We start from the raw sequence: 16,652 nt of genomic DNA, 5'->3' as shown, positions 1-16,652 counted from the left end.
TGATTTACTGCAAAATGCATTCTAAATTAGAGTAAGTGAGTAAACACTGCTGAATGGGCCAGCTCAAGAGGAGGTAATTGGAGCCTGGTTGAGCAGTTGACTAGTATACCCGGAAAGATGAGCTTATTGAAACACACAAGATCCTGAGGGAACTTGACAAGATGGATGCTGAAAGGGTGTTTCCCCTTGTAGGAGAGACTAGAACTAGACACAATATAGAAATAAGGGGTCCCCCATTTAGGACGGCAGTAAGGAGATTTATTTTTCTTAGAGTAGTGAGTCTGAACTCTCTTCCCCATAGAGCGTTGGAGGCAGGTTCATTGAATATTTTTAAGGCTGAGTTAGATAGATTCTTGATTGACAAGGGTATAGGGAGTAGGAAGGAAAGTGGAGTTGAGGTCACAATCAGATCAGCAATGATCTTTTTGAATGGCAGAGCAGGCTTGAGGGGCTGAATGGCTACTCCTGCTCCTAATTTGTATGTTCATACTATATTTGTACTTCAAACATCAGGCCTGGGTAAATGCAAACGCTGGAAAGAGTTTTTTATTGTGTTTTTCTCAGATTTGTCTCCTCCTTGCTGGAAGATGCTGATTTTTGTTGGGGAAGAGTACAAGGGGCTACCCTCACCTCAGGGGTGGGAACCCTGAAAATTCTAACTTTTCCCCCAGACTGATGGAAATTATAGCATCTACAACTTGGTATCAACCAACTCACTACAGATCAGATATCTAATCATGGACGTTCCTGGCCCAAATGACACTGTACCACAACGGGATGGACATTATCAAGATTGAGATAGTTGAATCCCAGCTCAGTTCTTACAGCAGTAACTTTAATGCACCAAATTTACTATAATTTAGCATAATTTACCAAATTACTAGCAAACTCACTCAGAACAGCCATAATAATGAGTGGTGTGGGAAACAGAAATGTCACATTGGTGTGGTAACAGTAAACATTTCTGAGCCTGGGGTTAAATCAATTTTATGGCCAAGAGTAGGAGGAGTTTTATCTTGCACCTAATCTGTATTACGGATAAGGTGGGAGTGTTTGATGAGGGGTTGCAGTGGGAACATTGCTCTCTTTATAATCTGTTCTGATCTAGGGATCACTTGACCGATAAGTGTAAAGGAATCATATTTATGCTTTTAACCTGTGCTGCATCTCACAAGTATCCAATCTGGGGCTTACAAGCCCTTGGCAATCTGGCCCTTCAAACCCATGCAACTCATTTCTATTTGAAGCTTTATTCTCTTGTTTCTTTGGTTTAAATTTCATGAACCTGAATGCTCATCAAGGGTTGTTCTTAGTGTTGTTGCCTCATTGGTGAATAAATCCTAAATCAGAAGATCAAAATAAGCTAGTATCAGTGGCTTAAAGTGTATGCAAATCAATAGGAACATGGATTTACATTTGTTGTCCCGTGACTGATGCTCCAGGGTTTGCACCTATGCAGACAATGAAGGCAAAATAAGCTCTAGTACACCTTTTATACTGGACATAGGGCCTGCGTGCTTGAGGTGGCAGTGTACAGAGAGCTTTCCCTCACTGGAAAATTCCTAGGGTCCCCTTCCAGATGGAACCCTATCTACCTGGGATCATTTGCACAGCCAAAATGTACTATTGTTAACCACCCTCAGTTAATCAAGTCCATCCCCCTAAGGATGATTTGAGCCCTTCTGTGGCTCAAATGAGCTGAAGATTTTTTCCCTCAGTAATCTTCAGCTCCCATTGTAGCTACTCCAGTTGGAGAAGGTAATTAGGTTAATGAACTTATCTGGTAAAGTTTTGGGACTTTTAGAAAGCCATGGAAGTGCTCTGCTGATGTGAACTCCACTGAGGTCTTTCCAAGGGTGTCAAAAGAGTAATTATCTAGGAAAGCCTAGGAATCCTCCTGACAGGCCCACTAACATAAAGCGTGGGAGAGAAGATCCCTCCAATCTTCAACGAATGCCTGGTCCAAATGGGATGGAATCGGGATCTATCTGGGCACCCCTCCTTGCAGTGCCCGAGTGCAAATGAGACTTACTCCTTCTCTGTATCATTCCTGTGTTTTTCTGAATAATTGAAACAGGAATGCTTGATCAGTCAGTATAGAGGCATTCATTCTCTATCATAACTATGGTGTACATACCATCCACAAGATTCACAACTTGCCAAGGCTTCTTTGACGGTACCTTCCAAACCTGTGGCCTCTATCACCTAGAACAGATGTGTCCAATCTTGAAATATGGCCTCTCACATGACAAATTTTATTCTCACTCATGGGCACGGTGAGCAAATTTTGGAAAGATAAGGCATTTGAAATTTATCTTGATATTATCAAAACAACAAAAAATGTGTGTTTTTATACCAAGCTTCAAATGAAAAGACTAACTTATTAGCTTACTTTTTTGTCAGTATATTGAACACTAATCTGGTGAGATATCTGCCATTGTAGCTACTACGCCGAAGTGGTAGCAGATTCCTAAATGACCTGACACCTGCTAAAACAATTGCCCATCACATATTTGAATCACCTCTCATTTACCTATTGTCACAGACAGAATTTATGTATTTTCTTTACTGCCCATGATCAATATTTTTGTATGTAAGAGTGATGTATTTTCTTAAACTCAGAGGCCAGAATTTTGACCTTGATGGGCAGGCGGGCCCTACCGGCTCAGCAGCAGGTGGGGAGCTGAACTCCGCCGCCGAAACAGGGCCGGCCGCCATTTTGAGTGGGCGGGCCAATTAAGGCCTGCCCATCGGTCTGGCCGACAGGGAGCGTTATGCATGGGTGAGGGATTCCCCATCTGTCAAAGTGCGCGCTTTCGCGCATGCGCGCACTGCTCCCTGAGACTAAGTGCTGTCTCAGGGAGAGTGCTGAATGTTTAAAAAAGCTTTAAAATAGAGAAAGAAAAACACTATTAACACGTCCCCCTTGTGTGATACTGTCACACGAGATGGGACATGTTGATAAATATGAGTGAAACTTTAATAAACTTTTTTAACAACTGAAATGAAGCCTCATCCCGCCAGCGGGCGAGGTTTTATCTTTTTTCAGAAGCCCGCTGGGGGTCCTCGCCTGCTCATCAGCCTTAAGGTTGGACGGGCAGGTCTTTCAATGAGCTTAATGATCCTGTCAATGGTCTCAATTGGCCACTGACAGGTCGGCGGGCGAACAGCTGATTTCGCTGTCTGCCCACCTTCCTAAAAATTTAAATGGACCGGGATAACATCGGGGGTTCTTCCCGACGTCATCCCATGTCATTTTCCCGTAGGCGAGCGGGCCCCGCCCCCAAATCGCTGATGGAAAAATTCTGGCCAGAGTGTGGACTCCAGATTAAATCATTCTAGCAGCAAGCTTTTGTGAGTTTAAAACAAAAAAGTTATTTATTCTCAATTACTTAACCCAAAAATAACACAAATTCTCACTCACTTGTCTCACATGACCTCTCCTACACACTCAAAGATTAGATACAGATGAGGATAATATACTGTAGCTTATAAGTATCTCAGTCTCATTTGTGGCAGACATGTAGTTTCTTGGATGAAGTTGATGCTTTAAGGTTGAACTGAAGGCCTGGTAAGACAAAGGATTATCAGCAGGCTGTGAGGTTGCTTTCTAGTTGAATCCTAGGAGGTTGGTTCTCAGGTGAACTTTAACCGGAACAGGTTGGGGACTCCTCTCTGTTAGGATCTCCTACTTTCAAGGTATTGCTGTTTATTATCTTGGCTGCTTGGATGACTTGCAACTAATTCAATGCCTTTCAATGGAGCTCTCTGTCTGGAAACAGCTTCTTGCTGATTTAAAAGCAGACTATAAACGTGGCTATAAAAACAAAAAACTGCGGATGCTGGAAATCCAAAACAAAAACAGAATTACCTGGAAAAACTCAACAGGTCTGGCAGCATTGGCGGAGAAGAAAAGAGTTGACGTTTCGAGTCCTCATGACCCTTCAACAGAACTGGTTTCATGCATAACCCAGCATGATGGCTTTCTGGGGATAAATCAGATCAACACCCCCAAAGCACATGCTGACATTTAGGAATTCCCTCCCAAAACCTCTCTTCCTCTTTTAAGACAATATATCTAGGTGTTAATCAGGAAATAACTAAATACATGGTCACAGGGACCCAAATGGTGAAAAATTTCAGGGCATAACTGTGTTGAAACAGTTCTCTGTTAACAACAGGGGCTTCTTTTCCATCCTTCCTACATCATTAGTTGCTAGTTTTACACCATACATTCAGGTTTTCAAAGATGTGCACAAACAGATTACACTATTCTGCCACATAGAAATCAAAGGCAGAGGCAATTTAGACACTGACTGCAACAAAAAGGACAAGCATCCAGATATCACCTATTACAAACCAACATCAGTAAAACCTTACCTCTTGTCTTATCCTGCTATCACATTTTGTGCAACAGAGCACTCATTTTATGAAAATAATGTATTACTCCATGCCATGCATATATTCCCAAGACAGTTCTTGTTACATTTCAGGCTGGTATAGACAGATTTTTGGGGCCTCAGGGAATCACGGGATATTGGGAATGGGCAGGAAGTGGAGTTGAAATCCAAAATCTGCCATGATTGTATTGAATGGCAGGGAGGGCTCAATGGGTCACATGGTCTAGTCTTGCTGCTACTTCTTGTGTTCTTGTATTCTCAGTACAGAAAAAACTACTTTAAGGCTCAAAGCTAAAGGCACTGCAAAGTTGGGAGCCAATCCATGTAAACCAGGAAGATTCCACATTGAAGTGCTGACTAGATGGCCTTAAAAGGGCCAGAAATTGGCCTTATCACTCCTGACTTGGTGAAGTGAAAGAAGATATCATTCTTTTTTTGATCATTGTTCAGTGACCCTTGATGGAAAGTGTGTGGTACAGGATAGGATTGGGTTTGGCTGCGAGATTCTTGATGGCTGAATACTATTCCACCATTCACTACCTAGACAGAAAATCATAGAGGACACTATCAACTTCCTGACTGCTTCTACCAACACCCACCCTCCCTCACCCCCCACCACTCAGCATACAGCCTCTCTCTCACTGCCTCATTCACACCACCCCTCACCCTGGCAGACATCCTCTCCTCCTCTACTGCAGACTCACTGCCACCACCACTACCACTCCAGTTCTTAGGCTGGGCGCCGCAACTCATTTTCCCACTCCTCGCTGGTTCTCCAATCGCAGACTGTTTCTCTCCCACATTTGCTGCTGATAGGCTCACCAGTGAGCCTATCAGCAACAAATGTGGGAGAGAGACAGCATGTGATTGGAGGTGCAGCTCCTTGCAGAATCTGTCACATCCACAGGTGTATTTTGGACGCCGGGGGCCAGGGAAACCCTTGGCAGGTTGGACTCTGGCCTGCAGGCCATACGTTGGACAACCCTGAGAAGAGCAAGGACATTGGGCATATGGGAACAACACCACCTGCAAGTTCCCCTCCAATCCACACAGCATCCTGACGTGGAAGTATATCGCCATTCCTTCGCTGTTGCTGGGTCAAATTCCTGGGACTCCCTCATTAACAGCACTAGGGATGTGCCTACACCACGATAACTGCATCAGTTCAAGAAGATGGGTCATCACCAACTTCTCAGTGCAATTAGGAATAGGCAATAAATGCTAGACTTGACAGCGATGCTCACCTCCCATGAATGAATAAAAGGAGGTCTGATTGGAGATTGATCTTGGTATTGCATGCCCAAAGTGGAAAAACATTTCATTTTACAGCACTAAGATGCCTCATCAAAATGAGCACGAAATTCCTCCTCACCACCCTCACCCCCCTCCACTTCAACACTGATGAAGTGTCCACCTACAACGATACCATCATTTTGTTTCAACATCAAAAATGGTGAAATCACAGTATGTGATATTAGCAAACAGCATATTAATACCATTGTGTGGAATTTCTTTGCTACTTTAAAGTAGGACTTAACCAATTTAAACATGTATATGGCGCCTTTCCTGATTACAGGACAAAGCCCTTTACAGCCAATGAAATACTTTTGAAGTGTACATCAAATAAAAGCAAAATACTGCAGATGCTGGAAATCTGATATAACATCAAAAAATGCTGGAAATACTCAGCAGGTCAGATAGTGTCTGTGGAGAGGACTAGAGTTAACATTTCTACTCAATATTCAGTCCGGAAGGCTGTAAACTGAATATTGAGTTCAACAATTTTAGATCATGAACTCTCCTCCATCCCCATCCCGATCCCCCTTTTTTCCATTAATTTATTTAGATTTTTCTTTTCCCACCTATTTCCATTATTTTTAAATGTATTTCCATCCTTTGTTTTACCTCTACCTTTTAGCCTATTTTGATCCCTTCCCCCCATCCCACCCCCACTAGGACTATCTAAACCTGCTTGTCCTTGTTCTACCTTTAATGTCACCTATTAGCACATTTCTTAGCTAATATCACCACCCTCAACACCTCTTTGTCCTTTTGTCTATGATATCTTTTGGCAGTCTCCACCTATCACTGGCCCTCTATCCAGCTCTACTTGTCCCACCACCCCCCCCCCACCCCCGCCTTATACCAGTTTATATTTCACCTCTTTTCTATTTTTCCTTAGTTTTATTGAAGAGTCATACCGACTCAAAACGTTAACTGTGTTCCTCTCCGCAGATGCTGTCAGACCTGCTGAGTTTCTCCAGGTATTTTTATTTTTGTTTTGTTATTAATCCAGGGACCCTAGCCAATCCTTGTGGTGAGTTCAAATCCCACTATAGCAGCTGGTGAATGTTAAATTCAATTAATTAAATGTAGAACTGTAAAATAGTTCAATTGTTGCAAAAAAAAACCCCACCTGTTTTACTGATGTCCTTACCTGGCCTGGCCTACATGTTGACTCTGAAATGGCCTCATGTTGAACTCAGTTCAAGGGCAACAAATGCTGGCTTTGTCAGTGATGTCCACATCCCAAGAAAAAATTTTTAAAAACTGAAGTATTGCTTTCAAAATCACTTGCCGGAGATTTTCAAGTAATTACGGGATGCAATCTCCAAAACACTGATTAAAAAAATCCTGGAATCCCATGTAATAAAAACAGACTTTTATTCATAATGCAGGAGCCCTAATTATTTTTAATTAAATCAGCTGTTATGTTAAGTATATATTATCTTAATAACAGTGCAGACAGAAACAACGCTCTGGGGAATGAGATTCATAAAGGACCACCCCCCTCCAAAAAAACACGATGGAAGAAAAGTCATAAAAGTCGAATGAGAAAGGGAGAGTGAGACGGAAAGTGGAGCGAGAGGCAGACAGAGAAAACCTCCCCCTCTGTCTGAAAGCAGCTCCCACTTTGACGCATTGGGCTGGTGCCCGAGGCAGCGTTTCCAATTCGGCGAGATAATTGGATGCACAGAAAGGCACGTGTCCTCTAATCTGCGATATCAGTTCTTGACAGCTCCAGCTTCTTTCCACCTTTCCCTTTACAACTTTCGAGGACAAACGCCGAGAGACAAGCAGGGGGAGAGGATGAGACACTACAGCCCGAGGTTTTGCGCTGCTTTGCTCATCACTTACTGCTTCGCCCTGGGATCAAGTGGTAAGGATCAGCTGGACTTTACAAACTTGAAGAGATGCCTGAGAATTTTTGCTGCTATAGATAACTTCAGATTTCTACTGAGTTCTTTCCGAGTGTTAACTCCCAGATTGTACTTCGTGATAGGGAATCTTACTAGGATAATCTCGACTAAAACCTATCCATTCCCCCCCGCCCCCCGCCCCCTCCCTTTTTAATTCCACGTATTATTCACCCTGTGAGATGAGATCATTTCTTAACTGGTAGAATAACAAAAAGCTGTTTGAAAAACGCAGCCCTAGTGAGACTCACCTCTGCCAGTTTTTTTTTATTTTGCTTTACAATCATTTTACAGGGGGTTGTGCTCAGTTCCAGGGAGATGTAAACAAGTGGTTCACTGCAGTGAATTGATCCCCCGTTGCTAATTCGGATTTACAGGCTATAAAAAGTTAGGATAAGCCACATGTCAACTGCAAATGACGGTTCTATTCCAACTCAGCTGAAGTGAATATAGTGTTTTCTTTCTCTAGTTTGCTTTGGGAGAACTTAAAGATGAATCAGGGATTCCTGGCTAACAAGAACATATGGAATGATTCACTTCCTGGGAAATTATTGCTAGGTCTACTGACTTTTGTCAAGAGACCGGGTCTGTTTTTACTTCTTGGGATGTAAGAATATTTTCTGTTGTTTTGAGAATCACATTCCACAATCTTCCTGCTTTGTTTTCAAATTGAGAAATCGACAGTCTTACCCGAATACACAAAAGGGGTTAAAAACAAAAAACTGCGGATGCTGGAAATCCAGAACAAAAACAGAAATACCTGGAAAAACTCAGCAGGTCTGGCAGCATCGGCGGAGAAGAACAAAGTTGATGTTTCGAGTCCTCATGACCCTTCAACATAACGTTTTTTTTACTTTAGTTCTTTTGAAGGGTCATGAGGACTCGAAATGTCAACATTTTTCTTCTCCGCCGATGCTGCCAGACCTGCTGAGTTTTTCCAGGTATTTCTGCTTTTGTTTTACACAAAAGGGGTTGCTATTTCTGAAAATTAGGACCTCTGGATTACAATGACAGAGGAAAATATCCACATTCTGTTTCATGGTATGTGAATCCGGGACCTTCAGTTGGTGTTGTAGGGATTCTGAAAATTGTAAACAGGTGGTCTTGCCTATTGCCTCTGTAACTAAACTGAGCTTCTTGGATTTGACTGTACTAATCATTTGAATGGGCAGTATTGACATGTGCCTGCACTTTATGATGCTGGATGACTAAGGGTTAGAATTTGTACAATGCCTACTAAAGTGTATTTTAATTAGCTGTCATCAGTCCACAACAGACATTTAAAACCACTAAAAGTGAAGAAACAATGTAAATATTTACACAATTAACATTTGGCCTGAAAGAAAGTAAGTTGGGCATTTTTAATCATCTTTCACAACCTCAGGCTGCTCCAAAGTGCAATCGAGTGCTTTTGAAGTGAAATTACTGTTGTGATGTAGGAATCACATCAGTCAATTTGCACATAGCAAACTCCCACAAACAGCAATGTGATGGTGATGATGAGAAACACAGTACTGTGGGATCGTTTACATTCATCTGAGAGGACAGACAGGGCATCGGTTTAACGTCTCATCTGAAAGAAAGCATCTCACATACTGGAGCACATCCTCAGTACTGCACTTGAATGTCATCCTAATTGTTTGTGTTCAAGCCTCTGAAGTGAGGCTTGAACCTCTGACTCAGAGTATTACTGAGTTATGGCTGACACAGTTCCATGGGATTGAAACCATCCAGGGCTCCTTCTGTCTATTCTACGGTAACAACTTTTGGAAAATGGCTGTGTGTGGACAACATGCTCTCATGTAGTATCTTTATTGGAACAAAACACCCCAGGTGTTTCACAAGGGAAAGGGGTGGGGGATGGGAGGCAGAGCTGGTTGTCAGACATTGAGTAGGGGTTGATTAAACAGTTTCATAAGGTGATCAATGGCATCGTAGCCCAGACCTTCCGGTCTCTGGATTCCTGGACACAAAATGTACCCCCCCAAGTTCTGCCTTGGGACTCCTTGGAATCCCAACGCACTGACTCTATGGGAGTTGCCTGAAAGTTTGAAGTTCTAATGGGCAATTCCCCTCTTCCCCGGGTTGCTTCGAAAAAGTATTTGGCAATGAGTTAGAGTCGGAGATTTTGAACAGTTCTGACATACTTACTGGATGGTTAGCCAGGAAATGTTAAACAGAAAAATCCTGGTCTAACTCCTGGGTAACCATACAACTAGAGAACAGATGGTTCCCATGGCACTTGACCTCAACAAAACTCTGGCATGGGAATGATGTTGGGTGTCGGTACGAAAGCAAAAATGTAATCGCAATATTTTGATTTAAATCATGATTAATCACAATAAATGTATTGAAATCTACAGTCTTAAGTTATAACCTGATAGCCAATACAACACAGAAGAAACTTGAGAATGATAAGGTGACAATTGGAGTTGAAGAAATAGTTTTACGAGTTACTTGGTCATGTGATGAAGTGTCTGACCTACCTTGGCCCTTTGAGCTGCCACTTCCACTTCTGTGCTATTATGGCAATGTGTGAAGAATCACTAGCATTCTGCTTCTGTGGTGCCACATGATGACAGTCCTAATGTGATGTGCCATCAAGTCAATGAGTAACATAGAAAGGATTTTTTAACATGCAACCTAGGTCATGAAAGAGTTGTTCACTTTATGTTCAGCTATGAACAGAACAAATGATAGAATTCAATGAGGGCACTGGGTAGATGACTGAGTAATTCTGTTAAATAATTTTGCTGCATAAGCTTTCCTGGTCATGTTTCAGCTTATTTTATATGCTGACACAGCCCAGATCAAGTTAGAAGGTAAGTTAGATCATGACCTGTAATCATTTAAATGAAAAACCCCCGTCAAGAAGCATATTTTCCAAAAACAGTCAGAACCAAAACAGCCTTTATCATAACGTGAAACAAAACCAGGAACTAAATTTGAGGCTTTTTTAAAGGAAATCTAAGTATCTGTAGAACCGAATCCTTAAGGGACCCATTTTTAACTCTGTGAGTAAATGGATTTTGAGCACATCAGTGCAAAAGATAAGGCTGAAGCATTTGCAACAATCTTCAGCCAGAAGTACCGAGTGGATGATCCATCTCGGCCTCTTCTGGAGGTTGCCAGCATCACAGACGCAGATCTTCAGCCAATTTGATTCACTTCACGTGATATCAAGAAACGGCTGAAGGCACTGGATACTGCAAAGGCTATGGGCCCTGACAATATTTCAGCAATAGTTCTGAAGACTTGTGCCTCAGGACTTGCTGCATCCCTAGCCAAGCTGTTCCTGTACAGCTACAACACTGGCATCTACCCGGCAGTGTGAAAAATTGTCCATGTATGTCCTGTACACAAAAATCAGGGCAAATCCAACCTGATCAATACCGCCCCATCAGTCTATTCTTGATCATCAGTAAAGTGATGGAAGGGGGTCAGCAACAGTGCTATCAAGTGGTATTTGCTTAGCAACAACCTGCTCATTGACTCTCATTTTGGGCTCTGCCAGGGTCACCCAGCTTCTGACCTCATTATAGCCTTGGTTCAAACTTGGACAAAAGAGCTGAACTCTAGAGGTGAGGTGAGGGTGACAATAAATGCTGGCCTAGCCCACATCCTGTAAATGAATCAAGTTGAAATCAGGCCCCTTGTATGTAGTTTTGTAGCTGTACTAATACTGCAGAAACTTTTGTTTTGGGAGCTTTTTGTAATCTGTAGGACATGGAGGGATTTCAATTTTCCTCATCATCACGTGTCTCTCACTTTGATTACATCATGTTCAAGATGACATAAATCTTTTAAATATTCATTTAATATCTCTGTATGTAACACATGGTTGTAAGTGTGAATAGTAAGTATAATAACAAAAAGATCTTCAAAAGCAATTTTATGTGAGAGAAGCTATCTGGCTGCAATACTACTGACTGGGTGTGTGTTTAGTATCTCTCTCACAGGACGAGCACCCTCCCCGCCCATAACATAATATCATGGAACAAAAACAAAGGCAGGGGAATCTGCTGCCTCAGTGACGCTTAAGGTCCCAAGATGAGTGTTGATTCCTACTCTTAAAGTCTGGAATTGGGGAAAACCAGCTCAGTTACCCTGGCAACCCTCCTCTCCTGTGCTTGTTAAGAAACAGTTGCAGGGTGTATATATGGGTCAATTCATAATGTACTACACAACACCCTGATGATGGGTATGTGCCATTCCATGATGTATTGTGTAGCATGCAGTCCAAAGGTTCAGACTGCCTTTCAGTTATGCTGCATTGATAGGATAGTGGGTGATGATTCTGTTTACTTCAGAATAGACTGTGGTAACGTATTGCATTTCCTGACAAATGGATTTTGTCTAAACTCTTAGCTGTTTCAGGACCAAAAGTGCAAGATAATTGTACAACTATTCCTAAAATGCAGTAGACCTTAAGTGACTTGAGATGGTGTTCTCCCTTAAAAGAGAAATGTGTAAAACTATTAGCTGGAGGATAAAACAAAAAAATTTGCACCTGTATAACAAATGAGCAGGACTCACAGAACTGTGTAAATGTGCTTCATGTACAATGAATTATTTTGAAATGCAGTCACTGTTAAATACATAGGCAGATGCAAAGGTCTATTGCACGCTGCAAAATTGTACAAACAGCGACAATGAATGAGCTATCAGTTAATCTGTCTATTTTGCATAGTCGAGGGGAGGAATGTTGGCTAAGACACCAGAGAACCTCCTTCCCACCCACTTCTTCAAATAGTGCTATATGGGACCTTTGACACCTACCAGAACAGACAGAGCCACAGTGTAACCTCTTACCTCAGGGATGGCAGTTCTAGTAATGCAGCATTTCCTCAGTTCTGGACTATGGTGTTTAGGTTAGGTTATGAACTCAAATCCTGGAGTGGGGCTGGAAAAATATAGTTAAAAACCTAGGAGTAAACATTTAGTGAGTCAAACGTTTCGGACTTCCAAATTATAACACTTCAGATGGTACGCTTCATCAGTTCTGGTAAAGTGCTGGATATGACTTGCTGAACGCTAGAGGCATTCTCCTTACAGCATTGTAGCAGAGGACTGTCAAAGACAGAAACAACCTCAGATGCCAAGGATTCATTTGGTCACCAGCTAGTTATAATGTAGCATTATCAGCACTGGATGACAACAGGAGAACTGACATTCTAACCAGTTTATCACTTGGCTCAGCTCCCAACTCTGTTATTGAAAGAAGTAAAACGAATCAGCTTTTTAATTGGAGCTATTTTTCATGCTTCCTTCTTTGGACAGGAGAATGTATGGCTGTGCTTTTAGTGGCTAGATGGCATCTATCATTTCATGGGAAAAGGATATTCTGTGTCACACTGATTCATAGTTTGAAAAAGTGAAACCAACCTTGGCTTGGCTGAGAGTCTGTGGCACTCCTGTTAGAAAGTCTATTAATAATAATTGGCACCTGAGGGATGATTGGTAAGTCAAAACTGCTGGAAATCTAAAATAAAACCTGAAAACGCCCAACTGTTTGGCCACAATCTGAATGAGAAGAAGGAGGTTAGTGTTTGGGTGACATACTTCATCAAAAGTGAAGCATCAGCCTCCATGAGCCAAGATAGTGATGGTCAATAGACTATTCAACTACAGGTGGCATTTCAGCCAAAGCTAGCCATGTCCTTACTTCACCTAACACTTTCTAGCAGGAACCCTGAGCCACAAATGATGCGATGCAAATGATATTTCTGTAGATGCACTCATCTGTGAAAAGGGAAAAAAAACATAATCAATAGTATGACCATATTTAAACACAAGAATTCTTTAGCTGAAGATTGGTTTTGACCAACGCGAAGATAATATTTTTGAAAAACATCCTTTTGCTGATGTTCAAGAATGTATAATAATCGCATTATGTACTTAAACGAAAAGCAACAAATTACAAGGATGCTGTGTCCAAAATATTATCTTGAGCCCAATCGGCACTTTAATTACATGAACAGTTTGCTAAAAATGAATTAACTTAAGAAAATTGCATGGATAAAAATATATGGCGGTGAGTAAATTGATGCAATGTGTTCTTAACTATATTTTTGGCTTAATTGCTCTGCAATCCACTTTTGCAGCAAAATCTGTAAAATGAAGACTTGGCTGATTCCCCTCTCTAATTTTCCTCTTTTCCCCCTTTTCCCTTCCTGTTGGTATTGACAGGATATGGTTCCAAAGATGCCAATTGGCCTATGATTACCCTGCCAAGAGCCAATTCTTTCTGCCTGAGCCCAGTTTTGCCTTCAGCCAGCATTCAGGTGCACACTTTGCATCTGGAGTCACTAACCATCAAAAAGGAGAAGATGTCCCTGAGTGGTGTTGAAACAGCTAAGTCATAAAATTGTGTAAAGAGCCTTCATGGACTTTACAATCAACATGCCCAACCAATGTAGAATAGCCATCAACAAAGCTAATAGAATATTGAACTATATAAATGTATCAAAAGAAAGTGTCAACAAATTGTATGGTGCTCTGATCAGGATAGACCACTTGAGTGCCCTGTCTAATTCTGAAACACAAGGGAGAAATTCAAACACTGCTATCAAGACAAAGAAGAACCAAAAAGCTAATCGCCAGTCTTAAAGATTTGAATTATGAGCAAAGTCTAGAGACTTGAGAGAGGGTGTATGAGAATTGATCTGAAAGGTTACGTAAGATCATAATTGTTATGGAAAAAGTAACTGGAAAATTACTTTAAATTCCAAAATTAAGACAAGGGTCATAGGTTCAAATAATTAGTGAAATGCAAAGTTAGGACTAATATCAGGAAGCTTTTTTTCCCAGAGGGAGCAATTAATACAAGGAAATGGTAGTGGACACGAAACCACTGGAATCACCGAGAAGCCGTAATCGCTGAGGATGCTGTAAGTGAGGCATTTTAGGGTGATCCTGGATAAATGCGTGAAGGTGACTGAGTTCTAGGGGCAGAGAGACCAATTGCAGTGCTGACCCCCCAACTCCCCCTGCCCCCTTACCCTACTGCCACCTCAACTGGGATCAGTTAGTACAGCACAGATTTAAGGTTATGAAGAAGCTTGACAGGGTAGATTATGATATGTTTGGGTCACCTGGCTGGGGAATCTAGAACAAGGGAACATAGTTTAAGGTAAGGGGCCAATCATTCAGGACAGAGATGGGGAGAAATTTCTTCACTCAAAAGATTGTGAATCTTTTGGAATTCTCTACCCCAGAATATTGTGGATGCTTCATCATTGAATACACTTAAGGCAAGATAGATCGATTTTTGGTCGCAGGGAATCAAGGGATATCAAGTGGGCAGGAAAGTGGAGTTGAAGCTCAAGATATGCCATGATTATATTGAATGGCATATTAAGAGTCTACTCCTATTTCTTATGTTCTTACGTTTTATGTTTTTAGATCTGGGACTCTGCTGAACTACGTCAATCAAAGTCTAGCCTTTTTTTTGGTGCTTAGTTTATTTTTGCACACTTATGCAAATTTTATGCAAATATCTTCCTGTGGTTCTGCAATAATGTGCCAATAACATTAGAATTGTACTGATTGTCCCTAGCTGTTCTTGAAATGAAGTGTGAAGGTGTCAACTTTGCTTGTGACTCTTTCACGAATAGTTGGAAATCCCATGTGTTCCACTTCCTCCTGTTCCTCCTTTGTATTTTCTTCTGTTTATTAATTTTACTGAAGTAAATACATCCACAAACAGCATGCTTGCAAATATGTTAAAACTATTGCAGTTGAAAATATATGTATCTGTGTCCAGTGCAGTATGTGGCATGTAAGTATTGAGAGCAATCTTTAATACAGCAAGTTGGGATCTGCCAGCAAACTGTTTTGTCCTTCCCTGGCACTGTGTTAATCTTTGTACAAAGTCAGGAGTCTCCACCATGGCACATGGTTGTTGTTTTCCCATCTGGCTGTCACTTGGCACTAAACGTGTTGGCATTTGGAGCAAGTCCATCTACCAGCACATTCTGTGTCAATGTTTTTCTATAACCTCTCTGTTTTCAATGATCTGATCTTTGGAGGACTGAACCAGCAAAAGTTAATTCAGGACTGCCCAACAAACAGCTCCAGACCATGCATCAATATAGGGACGGGAAGCTGTCACTGTAGTTTGGGAGGGAGTCTGATGATAGTTCCAATAGACAAATCTTTCGACCCCATGCACAAGCATTCTGTAAATACGAATAGAATGGTACCTAAATCGTCACCTGCCTTCCTCAACTACCGTGGATTCTGGTCATGTTGGGTGGATCCAAACGAGGAAAGCTATAGGGAGGTTCTTTGGCAGAATATGAGCCTTGATTTTACCTCATTCCAGACACTGTGGGGAGAGGTATGGGCAACTTTCAAAAAAATGATAGCCACTTCTATGGCACTGCTATGACTTCAGTTTCATAAAGGTAGATGTTAATGTTGATTTGACCAAAACATGATAATCCACGCAATTTGCAGAAGAAAAATTGCTGGGTCAAAATTCTGGAACTTCCGACCGAGCAGCACCTTTTCCAAACCCTGTCTCAATCTTATGGGCAGAATTTTATGCATTGCGGGCAGGCACGTGCCTGACCCGATTCGGCGTCAAATAGCACGACAGTCCCGACGGCATCCTGCATGTGTGCAATCTTCAGGTCGGTGGGTGCGCACACGTGAGTCAGAGCCGGACCTGCCATCAATTAACAGGCCATTTAAGACCATTAAAAATCCAAATTAAGCCGATTTTACATTGTCTGAGCAATTTTGCGCTCGTCACACAGGCAAAAGGGGCAGGTGGGCAGCCCACATTTTGCAAAACCTCATTCAAGGGCAGGATAAAAAGGCTCAGCAACATTGCCATTGTGAGTAGTGAGGAGTTTAGGAGATAGTTTGCTGCTGGTTGCTTATTTGAACTTCACAGCTTCATCTCTGTTCTGAGCTTCATTCTTATCATTTCTAAGCTTCATTTCAGGACTCATTGGTGTCTCCAAGGCCCTGGAAGGATTTTGACCGTGTGGACCCTTCCAGGTGTTAGACAGCCTTCTTTGACCCTGGTAATGGGGATTGTGTTCTC

General features: G+C 41.8%; 1 protein-coding gene across 4 annotated transcripts in view; it reads left to right on the top strand.

The window, feature by feature from the left end:
- Positions 1–7,259: 7,259 nt before the first annotated feature.
- mfge8b (milk fat globule EGF and factor V/VIII domain containing b) overlaps positions 7,260–16,652 on the top strand; it is an 83,164-nt gene continuing 73,771 nt past the window's right edge. For 2 of the 4 annotated variants that reach the window (XM_041175049.1, XM_041175045.1), the window contains exon 1: positions 7,261–7,560. In XM_041175049.1, coding sequence (XP_041030983.1) covers positions 7,491–7,560 — 70 coding nt within the window. In that variant the 5' untranslated portion in view covers positions 7,261–7,490. Of the gene's footprint in view, positions 7,561–16,652 lie in introns of all 4 variants that reach the window. The other 2 variants (XM_041175046.1, XM_041175048.1) reach the window with 2 other exon arrangements.

Source organism: Carcharodon carcharias, chromosome 26 (genome assembly GCF_017639515.1).
Source record: "Carcharodon carcharias isolate sCarCar2 chromosome 26, sCarCar2.pri, whole genome shotgun sequence".
Classification (NCBI taxonomy): domain Eukaryota; kingdom Metazoa; phylum Chordata; class Chondrichthyes; order Lamniformes; family Lamnidae; genus Carcharodon; species Carcharodon carcharias.
Note: the sequence above shows the minus strand (reverse complement) of the source record. Positions and strands in the feature narration are given on the sequence as shown.